This window comes from Rattus norvegicus, chromosome 13 (assembly GCF_021556685.1).
Source record: "Rattus norvegicus strain SHRSP/BbbUtx chromosome 13, alternate assembly SHRSP_T2T, whole genome shotgun sequence".
Lineage (NCBI taxonomy): Eukaryota > Metazoa > Chordata > Mammalia > Rodentia > Muridae > Rattus > Rattus norvegicus.
The window spans coordinates 75534961-75550276 of NC_141546.1; the positions used below are offsets into that span (position 1 = coordinate 75534961).

At 39.0% G+C, this 15316-nt stretch overlaps 1 protein-coding gene and 1 long non-coding RNA gene across 10 annotated transcripts in view; both read right to left on the reverse strand.

Moving 5' to 3' along the window:
* The window catches only part of Rabgap1l (RAB GTPase activating protein 1-like), a 595723-nt gene that overhangs the window by 505580 nt on the left and 74827 nt on the right, over positions 1-15316 (reverse strand). For all 9 annotated transcript variants that reach the window (XR_015635222.1, NM_001401442.2, XM_087580933.1 and 6 more), the window contains 2 exon segments: positions 7350-7560; positions 5293-5467 (listed from right to left, as the gene is read on the reverse strand). Coding sequence is in view for 8 of the 9 variants with exons in the window: in NM_001401442.2 (NP_001388371.1) it covers positions 5293-5467; positions 7350-7560 (386 nt within the window). In the remaining variant the exon portion in view is untranslated.
* LOC148001720 (uncharacterized) lies at positions 817-3623 on the reverse strand. Its single transcript, XR_015636062.1, has 3 exons — positions 3518-3623; positions 1749-1919; positions 817-861 (listed from the first exon to the last, which is right to left on the reverse strand). It is a non-coding gene; the product is annotated as an uncharacterized LOC148001720 (long non-coding RNA).

Consider the following 15316-nt stretch of genomic DNA (forward strand, 5'->3'; position numbering starts at 1 on the left):
ATGGGCTACATAGTGAATTCCAGGCCAGCAAAGGCTATTATAGTTAGACCCTATCAAAAAAATGAGAAAAGAAAAACAGTGTGTTAATTTACTTGACTGTATTATCATTGAAAATAACCAAAATAAAGAGGTTTTTTTTAGATTTATTCATTTGTTTGTTTGTTTGTTTGTTTGTTTACTTATTTACTTATTATATGTAAGTACACTGTAGCTGTCTTCAGACACACCAGAAGAGGGCATAGGATCTCTTTACAGATGGTTGTGAGCCACCATGTGGTTTCTGGGAATTGAACTCAGGACCTCTGGAAGAGCAGTCAGTGCTCTTAACCACTGAGCCATCTCTCCAGCCCCATAAAGAGGTTTTTTAAAAAGAAAAAAAAAAAATACTGGCCAGGCAGTGGTGGTACATGCCTTTAATCCCAACACTCAGGAGGCAGAGGCAGGCAGATCTCTGAGTTCCAGACCAGCTTGCTCTAGAGATCAAGTTCCAAAACAGCAAGGGATACACAAAGAACCCCTGTCTCAAAAAAAAAAAAAAAAAAAGAAAGGGAGGGAGGGAGGGAGAGGGAGAGGGAGAGAGATGAAAAAAGTTAGGCATAGTGTGTAAATCCTAGCACTCAGGAGACTATAGGTACATGCACACCTTCATACACACACACAGACACAAATGTACGTACCATACACACACACACAAATCGGGGGTGAAAGGAACTTTGTTTCAGGATATTTGTGTTCACATTGTGAATCCCAAGATTGTGTTTCTAGTTGTACTTTTATTTTGTTTATTTCAGCATTATTTCAGCCCTTAGCACACACCTTTAATCCCTCTGGCTGGAATACACACATGTCCTTAGTATACACCTGTAATCCCAAACAATAAAGCTAAAGTTAGTTTGTAGAAGGAAGCATTAAAGTGACGTCTAATTGAGTGGCAGACAAAGTGACGAAAGAGAGAAAGATCTGACAGACTAGGTATATGCCCAACTCTCAGAGAAAGAGAGAGGAAAATGAAGATATTTAAGAGAGCAGTGTAAGCAGAGAGAAAAAGGAAGAAAGAAGTTTTTAAAGGGAGAGTTGAACAGAAACAAGTTGCAGAGCGAGAACAAGCTAGACATAAGCGAAGACAGAATGAGCCAGAAAAATGAGAAGCCAGAAGATCAGAATAGACTGCGAGAGTTAGTTTGAGGCCACACAAAGCAATTCAGAGAAGCTAAGAGAAGCCAGTTTGAATCAATCAGTTAGGAGAGGAGTCTGAGCCAGAACAGCTGAGTTGAATCAGCCACCCAGAGTTCAGAAAGATCTAGGAAGGGGTGAGTTTATTCAGCAGTGAGTCTCAGAGGTTGAAAAGATTCAGCCTAGATTAGATTGTGCGAGGGCTAGAAGTTTCCAGGATGAGGCCTAGGTTAACAGAGCAAAGCAGTAAGCCTAGGAGACAACAGGAGAATAAAAGTTACTTTTACAGACCTTAGCATAACCTAAGTTCCTTAAAGTATTCTTTTATCCACAAAGACACAGGAAACATGGGTATCTCCTTATCTTTCTTTACTACTTTGTCTGCAATACCTAAACAGAAGGCTTACATCGTGCTCCCTGTACAAAGATTACAAATGTTAAGATACATCTGGTTGAACTGTCCAACTATTTTTGCAATATATTACAAAGATCCAGTCCAATAGGGTACCACAGAAGTCTGCCCAGGGCAAAAAGCTAAATGTCCCTGTTAGCACAGTGTCCAAGAGAGTCATCACCCTCACTGGCTGGGCTTCCCCTCTCCCACTGTTGGTATCTGCTACTTGAAGAGATCGATTCATGGTGAAATAAGAGCATCATGGGCCATCTGGTAGTAGCCACACTGTTACTGCTTGAAGAAACATCTTCTTGCCTTTAGTAGAAAAGCCTTCCAGTACCATCCAGGGACTCTAAGAGGAAAGGGGATAAAGTTATTATGGCGTTGCTACAGAATGTACAAAATGATAAGAATGTCTGTCCTTTAGTCCCTAAGCTATTCATGCCGACCAAGAAGGTATCCCTTTACCACAAAACAGGAAACTCCTGGGAAACAAAATAACCAAATGACCAGTAAATGTAACTAAAATGTTTCAGATTAACTCTGAGTATACTTATAGTATATTTTTGATGAGGTGAGAAAAATATTGAAAGATTCTGAAAAGACTAGGGTAAACCACAAACATAACTGAAATGTAAGCTATGCAGTTAATAAATCCACTTACAAAATACAATGAAAAACAAAAGCTTAAATTTATTTTTTACAATATTTTAATTTAATCTTTTATCATATTATGTATCAGTGTGTTTGCCTGTCTGTCCCTCTCCTTCCCCCACTCCACCCCACACGTGTGTGTGTGTGTGTGTGTGTGTGTGTGTGTGTGTGTGTGTGTGTCAGTCCATCCATCTGTCTGTCCATCTGTCTGTCTTGCACACATGGGTAGATGGTAGATACCTTTTAGATCCACCGTGTAGGTGCCAGGGATCAAACTGAAGTTGTTAGCTTAGGAGTAAGCACCATTATCCACCAAGCCATCTCACTGGCCTCTGCTTTTTACAATATTTAAACAAGTTGTTTCCTTAAAATACATAGTTTTTCTGAACTAAATAGTTCAATTTGAAGCCCAGCTCTATTGTCAATTTTCTTTCTTTTGGGTCAAACAAAAGGTAAGCACACAAACTATCAGCTAAACCAGAACACTTTTTAAAAATAAATGAAGGGTATTAATAATATAAGACAGTAGGCACAAGTTATGGTTGTTCCAGGCAAACAGAAACACAAATAAATAAATCCTATCCATACCATGGGATGTTATGAGGATCAATCAAATAGATGCTTCATATAATGCCTGACATAAGCTCTCTATATATACTGGGTTACCTGACATTTAGAAATGTTCCCTCTTAATAAAGTTTAATGGCCATGGCCGTATAACTCATTTTTCAAACAATATATTCTGACCAACAATGACTGACAATAAAACACTCTAAAATTGTGTTTTTAAAAATTTATTCCAGGGACTAAGCTACTACCCAAAAACTATACATGGACTGACCCTGGGCTCCAACTGCATAGGTAGCAATGAGTAGCCTAGTAAGAGCACCAGTGGAAGGGGAAGCCCTTGGCCCTGCCAAGGCTGGATCCCCAGTGAACGAGATCATTGGGGGGAGGACGGTAATGGGGGGAGGATGGGGAGGGGAACACCCATAGAGAAGGGGAGGGGAAGGAGTTAGGGGGATGTTGACCTGGAACTGGGAAAGGGAATAACATTTGAAATGTAAATAAGAAATACCCAATTTAATAAAGATGGAAAAAATTTATACATGAAAATCACTTTCCCACAACCAGCAATACAGTCTAGAAATGTCATAAATAGTAATATCTCCAAATTTATGTCAAGAATTTTCCACCCTCCCCTTTGGTCACCCACTGTTAAAAGGTCTTAAACAATAAACAACTCCTCCATTCATAAATAAATAGATACTGTACTGCCAAAGCAGAGTTACATACCATCAGTCACAGAAGTCCTTGCAGCAAGGTTCCCTTTTCATTTCCTCCTGGAGCAGCACTTCATCTCACAGCAGTGGGTCTTCAATTCTTCAGAGCTTGTCTCCTTACTGTTCAGCTCCAGTGACACCGTACCATACAGGTATATTAAGTGACAGCTGTCAACATGAAATGCCAGGACTCTACCAATTTGTTTCCCACATCTGTGTGGAGCATGTGAGGACCAGAAATAGCCCTATGTTCACAAAACCCATGTACTGTCTCAACAGGCTTCCATTCATGTCTACCACATGCCAGGTACACTAACAGCACACGGACCCACTCACTCTTGCCAATCATAGCTTTTCAGAAAGAAGTCAGTACACAGTTCAGACTGACTTCATCTAAAAAACCAATACTAGCCACTTGAAGTCTGTATAAGGTATGAATTCTGACACAGAATTTCTATAGTTACAGTATAAATTATGTGTTGCCAAGGGGTTGGGGATTTAGCTCAGTGGTAGAGCACTTGCCTAGCAAGCACAAGGCCTTGGGTTCAGTCCCCAGCTCTGGGAAAAAAAATTATGTGTTGCCACACATGTTCATTTTAGTGCAAAGCAAAATAATTGCCAGAGCATAAGAAATAGCAAGCCAATCATACCTGAGGTTAAACTCACAAAGATCTACATTTCAGTGAAAGATCTCACTTTTGTGATCATAAAACATCTATAATTAAAATTATGTGTTCATTCTGCATGGTAACTAAAGACTAGAATTGCTTTTATTTATTTTTTTGACAAAATAAGTTTCAAACGCAAGCACACCCAAAAACTTGCCCACACAAACCTACTTTCTTTTTTTGTTGTTGTTTGTGTGTGTGTGTGTGTGTGTGCATGCGTGCATGTGTGTGTGTGTGTGTGTGTGTGTGTGTGTGTGTGTGTGTGTGTGTGTGTGTGTGTTTTGTGTTTTGAGACAGGGTTTCTCTGTATAGCCCTGGCTGTCCTGGAATTCACTCTGTGGACCAGGCTGGCCTCAAACTCAGAGATCCATCGCCTCTGCCTCCTGAGTATAAAATACCTTTTCAAAGCCTTTGAAATGCTTCAAGGACTAAATTAATATAACTTGAGGTGGGAAGGGGCAAAACAATAAACTCAGAAAATAGTGTATTTGCAAGTATTTGATTCTGAACTATTACTCCAATGAAAGAATGAACTACTAGTTAATAATAATTGCTAATAACTACTAAGTTAATAATAATTGTAAATAATAATTTACTGACATCTTCAAAGGACTAAAGGTTCCCTGTATGAACATTTGTATTTTAAACTGGACCAACTCAAGAATGAACTCAAGGCTGTAAGTGGTAACAAGTATCACCAGTGAAATCAACAGATCTAAGAAACACTGTGTGTATAATTCACAAGTAACATTATACAACTATCAAGCCCAGCAAAGAATCAAAGACTATAGCCACTGAACTTGAGCAAAATAATAACAGGCACAAAAGTACTCATCATTTCTGAGCATAAACAAATTCACTACAGTAACCATACGGTAGAAGGACAATTTACCAAATGGTATTTTCTATTACACCCGGTGTACCTACAATATCATGTTATGCACAATAAATCAGACTTAGTTAGCTTTCTATACTCAATTCCATGCTATTGCAAATATTAACATGGTCTCTACAGTCTCCAAGTTTACATCATCTCTTTCTATGACAGGGAAATAAAGAGTTCAAAAATATTATCCCAATTCAATCCTGTAAGAAAATTGCTATATCATATCATACTTACTGCCTCTTTAATTTCACAGGAGAAAACGTGTATCTGAAACTCTTCTGAACCATGAGAACTCTCTGTAAATGCAAAGCAATTGCTCTCTGTTGTCCCATCATGCCCACGCGCACAGAACAAGACTTTATAAATTGGAAAAGATGCTATCTCCACATTGCTTGACTGGTCGATGATTCTGCAGTAATAAAAAAAGACATAAAATATCAACTATCAAAGAACAAATCATGTCAATATATGATAACATAATGTAACTACCTTAAAATCACAGTTAAAGTAAAAAATTATCTTCATGTTATAGAAAATCTTACACACAAACATATACATACACTATATACTCAAAATCATTTTGCTTTAACAATTTCTTAATTCTTGTATTTCCTAGGAGCCAACTCATATACTCTTCAAAGTCAACTATATAACTATATATCATATATATGTGTGTGTGTATATATATATGTATATATGTATATATATATATATATATATATATATATATAGAGAGAGAGAGAGAGAGAGAGAGAGATACAGATATTTCTCATTCCAACAATTTTGATCTTGTATAAAAAGCAGAATCAGTATGGGGGCTGGGGGGGACATCAAAGTAGGAGGAAGATTATTGAGATAAAAAGATTTCAGCAGAAGAGAGGGTGGGCTAGACAAGGATTACAGAGGACAGGTGAAAATGCCCTGAACTCAACATATATAGACATCAAACTGTCCAAGAATTTCTACCTGTTTTTGTTTGGTTAGTTTGTTTGTTGAGTTAAGGTTTCTCTATTACACAGTTATTGCCTCCCTGAAACTCATTTTATAGACCAGGCTGTCGTTGATCTCAGAGATACAAACTGCCTCTACCTGAGATGTGAGCCACCACCACGCCCCACACCTGGTAAAGAATTTTTTTAAGAAGCATTTTTCAGATCTATGGAAATAAAGACATGTGATAGTGGGAAAACAAACAGCACTGATCATTGAAAGTTGATTTCTTTCTTATTCCTTTCTTTTTCTATGTGTGTTGGTGTATATTTGTTATCTGAGGGTTTGTATTTGTAGATGTTTATGTGTGCAAGTAAAAATGCACATTCATGTACATGTAACATGTAGATGGAGAGGTTAGAAGTCAACCTCAGTCATCAATCCTTAAGAGCATTCCACTTTGTTTTCTTTGCTGCTGTTTTGACTTTTCCACTTGGAGTGGCAGCCAGCAAACCCCATCAATCCTGTCTGATTCTGTCCCTCAACACTGGGGTCACAGGCATACTGACACACTGTGATTTTTTTTTCCAGTGGCAGTGACCCAACCTCAGGCCCTGTTTTGTACAATAAAAGTTCTTGCTCACTTTGTTGTTTGAGACAAAATGTCTCACTGCAACCTGTGACTGGGACTGCAGCAAACAGCAAACCCAGGGATCTGCCTGTCTCTGCCTCTCACTTTGAAGGCTTGGGAGACAAAGGAAAGTGCTTGCTTTACAAGTTAGAGGATCAGAGAAGGCCTCTGGAACCCACAGAAAAGAAAAGAACCCGGGTGTGGTAGCCTGTGCTTATAACAGTAGTGCTGGGGAGGTCAACAGGGGGTTCCTGAAGCTCTCACAGGCAGGCCAGCAAGCCAGCCTAACCAATGTGGCAAATTCCAGGCCACTAAGAGACTTTGACTCAATTTTTTTAATTTAAATTTTTAAAAGATAGACAGCACCTAAAGAATGCCACCAGTGGGTGTCTTCTGCCTCCACACATCTATGCATCCCCACAATACTCCACACAAATAATATACTAACTCAATGTCTTCCTAAGATGCTAAAAACATCTTTATCAAAACTTTGTAAATTGCACTGTGATTAGTCACTCCTTTGTACTTAACTTGCTACCCTAATAATTTTGAAAATACCTTCTCTAAACAAAAACAAGTTCTCAGCTAACTGAAATTTTTAATTTGTGTTGTGAGTCTAGCGAGTAAAGTGAACTCATAGTTGAGACCTACATTTGATTTATGAAACAATATACTGACCACCACTCAGAATACTCACTCACACATTAGGAAAAAGAACATTAAGACGCACCTCACGGATCCTTCTGGAACATTGGGCACATACAGAGTAACAGCAAAGGGGTATTGACTGGAAGCTCTCATGGTGGCCATTGCACGTAAAGCCTCCCCTTCACTACGTGGGGAAGAAACCTTCATACATCCTAAGTATGTCAACTTGTTAAAGAGAACACTGTCTTCTTCAGGAAATCCACTTGGAGAAGATGGTCTGGGTGTGGAAATTTCTGGAAAAAAAAAGAAAGAAAGAAAATCAAGTCACTAGTACACATTCCATAAACACAGGGTCATTTCTTCATTTTCCTTTTGCTGGCTCACTAGCCTGTGTGAACTATTAAGTACTCTAATGAAGTTTTCCTTCAATAATTTTTACAATTGTTTCATCCAACTTTTCCACTCTGCATAATGAACGGTTTGTGGGAGTACATACATAATTCAATTCACAACATTTTTTAAAAGCTGGTTATTGTTAGAGAATATCTGAAAATTTATTTTTTAAGACTAAAAATCGTTTAGGTCATTAACTGTATTTAATACACTATAGGTAAATATCAAGATTTAAGTTATTTTAGTATTATTATTACATGCACATATGTTGTTATACATTTCAGTCAGCTTAGTAAGAAATATAAAGCAATAAACAAGGTCTAGGAGTAAAACCATGCAGTGGTGACTAGCAAGCAAAATACCTACTAGGGAAGCTCACTGACATTCACATTACAAGGTTTCTAAAACTGAGGAGACTTTTTATGAGACTATTAATTAATTAATTAATGGAGAAAATAAATATAAATATTCTATAAATCTGGGCACAAAAGATTCGTAAGTATATATTCAAAACACAAAACAATAGTAGATAAAATTGGACCTAAAAATTATGACAATAAAGTTAGTAAGCAAATCCTTTAAATTATTACAAATATGAATAAGGATTTTAATTTTTAACAAAATAAGAAGAAAAAGAAAAAGAAATAACTAAAATTCTAAATCAGAATAAATTAGGATCTAAAAATGAAATATTCTCTGGAAGGTTATTACACAGGATACGTTTTTCTGTAGAAGAAAAATCGTTACAGAAAATTCTTTCAACTTCAGGAAAATGAAATAAGAGGAACTGAAAGCTCCCAAGAAAGACTCTGTTCAGGCTCAAGATAACATGCAAATGTAGAACATTTGTTAAATAAGTTCCAGGAATACAAAAGAATTTAATGTGGGGAAAAGGGTTATAACTGCCAAGGGAAAAAAATAAATGGTTAAAAATTTTCCCAAACTTGGTTAAATAGATGAATGTCCATATTCAAGAATCTCAATGATTCTTTAAAAAACAGAACCAAAGAAAACTACACCCAGGAATCAAGCCGCTGACCTAACTGTGCAGGCTTATCATCCCAGCTATTTTGGAAGGAAAAGGCAAGAGTTTAAGTTTAAGGCCTCCCTGGGGTACAGAGCAAGTTAAAGTCAGCATGGGCAAGCTGGCAAGTCATAGTCTCAAAGTAACAAAGGAAAGGAAAGCTGAGCATACGGATGGATCAGTGCTGCCCAGCATCACCCAAAGCTCTAAATTCAACTCCCAGGTACTATAAGAGAAAATGGAGGCAAGGGAGTAGACTACAGACATTCTCTCATCTGAAACTGTAGAGGGGCTGAAGAACTCTCTCAGAGGTTAAAAGTGTTTGCTGCTCTTCAAAAGGACCTGAATTTTGGACCTGGCAACCATGGTGGGTGACCCACAACCACCTGTAACCTCAGTTCTAGGGATCCAATTTCCCCTGCTGCTTCTGGGCAGTACCTGCACACCCTTGTGAGGCTTCACAAACATAACACACACAGAGAAACAAGCGTAAATGAAATAAAAAATAAATTTTAAAAATAAAAAAACTATAGAAATGAGAAGGCAGTGAACATCTTTCACAAACTGGAAGACCAACCATTCAAAACTATCCACCAGCATTTCCTCATAAAGAAAACTGAACACTCGAAACCCACGCTGAAAGAAAGGCTACCTACCACAAGCATGTCCACCCGAAGAAAATAATACCATAGGGCAATCTAGAGTATAAAAAGTGAACAAAAGGGGGTTGGGGATTTAGCTCAGTGGTAGAGCGCTTGCCTAGCAAGCACAAGGCCCTGGGTTCGGCCCCCAGCTCCGAAAAAAAAAAAAAATTGAACAAAAACAGAAACAAAAAATATGGAAAAATTCTGCCAGGCAGTAATGGTGCATGCCTTCAGCACTCAGGAGGTCTGGGCAGGAGGATGGCTGAGTTTGAGGCCAGCCTATTCTTCAGAGCAAATTCAGGACAGCCAGGGCTACCTACACAGAGAAACCCTGTCTCAAAAAACTATAAAATAAATAAACGGATATTTCCCCTTACAAATTCTTTACAATACATATATTACACTGTCTCTTGGGTTTTTCAATGTATGTATGTGTAATACATAATCAACATAACAAAAAGGGAATTGAAAGGGACTTGATGAGCAGCTCTCTGCTCCCAAACCCCGTGGGAGAGAGACCTCACCGCCTGGACAGGTGGGCACTCCCGAGACTGCAGAGCGGAGGAGACCACCAACACTGCCCACCCCTGACCACATCCCTGGCCCAAGGGGAAACTGTATAAGGCCTCTGGGTTCCCGTAGGGGAGGGCTCAGGAGCGGCAGGACCCCTGCCTGAAACACCACAGGAACCTGAAGAAAACAGACCGGATAAACAGTTCTCTGCACCCAAATCCCGTGGGAGGGAGAGCTAAACCTTCAGAGAGGCAGACACGCCTGGGAAACCAGAAGAGACTGCACTCTGCATACACATCTCGGACGCCAGAGGAATACACCAAACGCCATCTGGAACCCTAGTGCACGGAAGCTCCCGGAAAAGGGCGGCGCAGATCTTCCTGCTTGCTGCCTCCGCAGAGAGCTCGTGGGCAGCACCCCGCGAGCAAACTTGAGCCTCGGGACCACACGTGAGACCAACTTTTCTGCTGCAAGTGACCTGCCTGGTGAACTCAAGACACAGGCCCACAGGAACAGCTGAAGACCTGTAGAGAGGAAAAACTACACGCCCAAAAGCAGAACACTCTGTCCCCATAACTGGCTGAAAGAAAACAGGAAAACAGGTCTACAGCACTCCTGACACACAGGCTTATAGGACAGTCTAGCCACTGTCAGAAATAGCAGAACGAAGTAACACTAGAGATAATCTGATGGCGAGAGGCAAGCGCAGGAACCCAAGCAACAGAAACTAAGACTACATGGCATCATCGGAGCCCAATTCTCCCACCAAAATAAACATGGAATATCCAAACACACCTGAAAAGGAAGATCTAGTTTCAAAATCATATTTGATCATGATGCTGGAGGACGTCAAGAAAGACGTGAAGAACTCCCTTAGAGAAACACAGGAAAACATTAATAAACAAGTAGAAGCCTACAGAGAGGAATCGCAAAAATCCCTGAAAGAATTACAGGAAAACACAATCAAACAGTTGAAGGAATTAAAAATGGAAATAGAAGCAATCAAGAAAGAACACATGGAAACAACCCTGGATATAGAAAAGCAAAAGAAGAGACAAGGAGCTGTAGATACAAGCTTCACCAACAGAATACAAGAGATGGAAGAGAGAATCTCGGGAGCAGAAGATTCCATAGAAATCATTGACTCAACTGTCAAAGATAATGTAAAGCGGAAAAAGCTACTGGTCCAAAACATACAGGAAATCCAGGACTCAATGAGAAGATCAAACCTAAGGATAATAGGTATAGAAGAGAGTGAAGACTCCCAGCTCAAAGGACCAGTAAATATCTTCAACAAAATCATAGAAGAAAACTTCCCTAACCTAAAAAAAAGAGATACCCATAGGCATACAAGAAGCCTACAGAACTCCAAATAGATTGGACCAGAAAAGAAACACCTCCCGTCACATATTAGTCAAAACACCAAACGCACAAAATAAAGAAAGAATATTAAAAGCAGTAAGGGAAAAAGGTCAAGTAACATATAAAGGCAGACCTATCAGAATCACACCAGACTTTTCGCCAGATACTATGAAGGCCAGAAGATCCTGGACAGATGTCATACAGACCCTAAGAGAACACAAATGCCAGCCCAGGTTACTGTATCCTGCAAATCTCTCAATTAACATAGATGGAGAAACCAAGATATTCCATGACAAAACCAAATTTACACAATATCTTTCTACAAATCCAGCACTACAAAGGATAATAAATGGTAAAGCCCAACATAAGGAGACAAGCTATACCCTAGAAGAAGCAAGAAACTAATCGTCTTGGCAACAAAACAAAGAGAAGAAAAGCACACAAACATAACCTCACATCCAAATATGAATATAAAGGGAAGCAATAATCACTATTCCTTAATATCTCTCAACATCAATGGCCTCAACTCCCCAATAAAAAGACAAAGATTAACAAATGGATACGCAACGAGGACCCTGCATTCTGCTGCCTACAGGAAACACACCTCAGAGACAAAGACAGACACTACCTCAGAGTGAAAGGCTGGAAAACAACTTTCCAAGCAAATGGTCGGAAGAAGCAAGCTGGAGTAGTCATTCTAATATCAGATAAAATCAATTTTCAACTAAAAGTCATCAAAAAAGATAAGGAAGGACACTTCATATTCATCAAAGGAAAAATCCACCAAGATGAACTCTCAATCCTAAATATCTATGCCCCAAATACAAGGGCACCTACATACGTAAAAGAAACCTTACTAAAGCTCAAAACACACATTGCACCTCACACAATAATAGGAGGAGATTTCAACACCCCACTCTCATCAATGGACAGATCATGGAAACAGAAATTAAACAGAGACGTAAACAGACTAAGAGAAGTCATGAGCCAAATGGACTTATCGGATATTTATAGAACATTCTATCCTAAAGCAAAAGGATATACTTTCTTCTCAGATCCTCATGGTACTTTCTCCAAAACTGACCATATAACTGGTCAAAAAATGGGCCTCAACAGGTACAGAAAGATAGAAATAATCCCATGCGTGCTATCGGACCACCACGGCCGAAAACTGATCTTCAATAACAATAATGGAAGAATGCCCACATATACGTGGAAATTGAACAATGCTCTACTCAATGATAACCTGGTCAAGGAAGAAATAAAGAAAGAAATTAAAGACTTTTTAGAATTCAATGAAAACAAAGGTACAACATACCCAAACTTATGGGACACAATGAAAGCTGTGCTAAGAGGAAAACTCATAACGCTGAGTGCCTGCAGAAAGAAACAGGAAAGAGCATATGTCAGCAGCTTGACAGCACACCTAAAAGCTCTAGAACAAAAAGAAGCAAGTACACCCAGGAGGAGTAGAAGGCAGGAAATAATAAAACTCAGAGCTGAAATCAACCAAGTAGAAACAAAAAGGACCATAGAAAGAATCAACAGAACCAAAAGTTGGTTCTTTGAGAAAATCAACAAGATAGATACACCCTTAGCCAGACTAACCAGAGGACACAGAGAGTGCGTCCAAATTAACAAAATCAGAAATGAAAAGGGAGACATAACTACAGATTCAGAGGAAATTCAAAAAATCATCAGATCTTACTATAAAAGCCTATATTCAACAAAACTTGAAAATCTACAGGAAATGGACAATTTCCTAGACAGATACCAGGTACCGAAGTTAAATCAGGAACAGATAAACCATTTAAACAACCCCATAACTCCTAAGGAAATAGAAGCAGTCATTAAAGGTCTCCCAACCAAAAAGAGCCCAGGTCCAGACGGGTTTAGTGCAGAATTCTATCAGACCTTCATGGAAGACCTCATACCAATATTATCCAAACTATTCCACAAAATTGAAACAGATGGAGCACTCCCGAATTCCTTCTATAAAGCCACAATTACTCTTATACCTAAACCACACAAAGACCCAACAAAGAAAGAGAACTTCAGACCAATTTCCCTTATGAATATCGACGCAAAAATACTCAATAAAATTCTGGCAAACCGAATCCAAGAGCACATCAAAACAATCATCCACCATGATCAAGTAGGCTTCATCCCAGGCATGCAGGGATGGTTTAATATACGGAAAACCATCAACGTGATCCATTATATAAACAAACTGAAAGAACAAAACCACATGATCATTAGATGCTGAGAAAGCATTTGACAAAATTCAACACCCCTTCATGATAAAAGTCCTGGAAAGTATAGGAATTCAAGGCCCATACCTAAACATAGTAAAAGCCATATACAGCAAACCAGTTGCTAACATTAAACTAAATGGAGAGAAACTTGAAGCAATCCCACTAAAATCAGGGACTAGACAAGGCTGCCCACTCTCTCCCTACTTATTCAATATAGTTCTTGAAGTTCTAGCCAGAGCAATCAGACAACAAAAGGAGGTCAAGGGGATACAGATCGGAAAAGAAGAAGTCAAAATATCACTATTTGCAGATGATATGATAGTTTATTTAAGTGATCCCAAAAGTTCCACCAGAGAACTACTAAAGCTGATAAACAACTTCAGCAAAGTGGCTGGGTATAAAATTAACTCAAATAAATCAGTAGCCTTCCTCTACGCAAAAGAGAAACAAGCCGAGAAAGAAATTAGGGAAATGACACCCTTCATAATAGACCCAAATAATATAAAGTACCTCGGTATGACTTTAACCAAGCAAGTAAAAGATCTGTACAATAAGAACTTCAAGACACTGAAGAAGGAAATTGAAGAAGACCTCAGAAGATGGAAAGATCTCCCATGCTCATGGATTGGCAGGATTAATATAGTAAAAATCGTCATTTTACCAAAAGCGATCTACAGATTCAATGCAATCCCCATCAAAATACCAATCCAATTCTTCAAAGAGTTAGACAGAACAATTTGCAAATTCACCTGGAATAACAAAAAACCCAGGATAGCTAAAACTATCCTCAACAATAAAAGGACTTCAGGGGGAATCACTATCCCTGAACTCAAGCAGTATTACAGAGCAATAGTGATAAAAACTGCATGGTATTGGTACAGAGACAGACAGATAGAACAATGGAATAGAATTGAAGACCCAGAAATGAACCCACACACCTATGGTCACTTGATTTTTGACAAAGGAGCCAAAACCATCCAATGGAAAAAAGATAGCATTTTCAGCAAATGGTGCTGGTTCAACTGGAGGGCAACATGTAGAAGAATGCAGATCGATCCATGCTTATCACCCTGTACAAAGCTTAAGTCCAAGTGAATCAAGGACCTCCACATCAAACCAGACACACTCAAACTAATAGAAGAAAAACTAGGGAAGCATCTGGAACACATGGGCACTGGAAAAAATTTCCTGAACAAAACACCAATGGCTTATGCTCTAAGATCAAGAATCGACAAATGGGATCTCATAAAACTGCAAAGCTTCTGTAAGGCAAAGGACACTGTGGTTAGGACAAATCGGCAACCAACAGATTGGGAAAAGATCTTTACCAATCCTACAACAGATAGAGGACTTATATCCAAAATATACAAAGAACTCAAGAAGTTAGACCACAGGGAGACAAATAACCCTATTAAAAAATGGGGTTCAGAGCTAAACAAAGAATTCACAGCTGAGGAATGCCGAATGGCTGAGAAACACCTAAAGAAATGTTCAACATCTTTAGTCATAAGGGAAATGCAAATCAAAACAACCCTGAGATTTCACCTCACACCAGTGAGAATGGCTAAGATCAAAAACTCAGGTGACAGCAGATGCTGGCGAGGATGCGGAGAAAGAGGAACACTCCTCCATTGTTGGTGGGATTGCAGACTGGTACAACCATTCTGGAAATCAGTCTGGAGGTTCCTCAGAAAATTGGACATTGAACTGCCTGAGGATCCAGCTATACCTCTCTTGGGCATATACCCAAAAGATGCCCCAACATATAAAAAAGACACGTGCTCCACTATGTTCATCGCAGCCTTATTTATAATAGCCAGAAGCTGGAAAGAACCCAGATGCCCTTCAACAGAGGAAT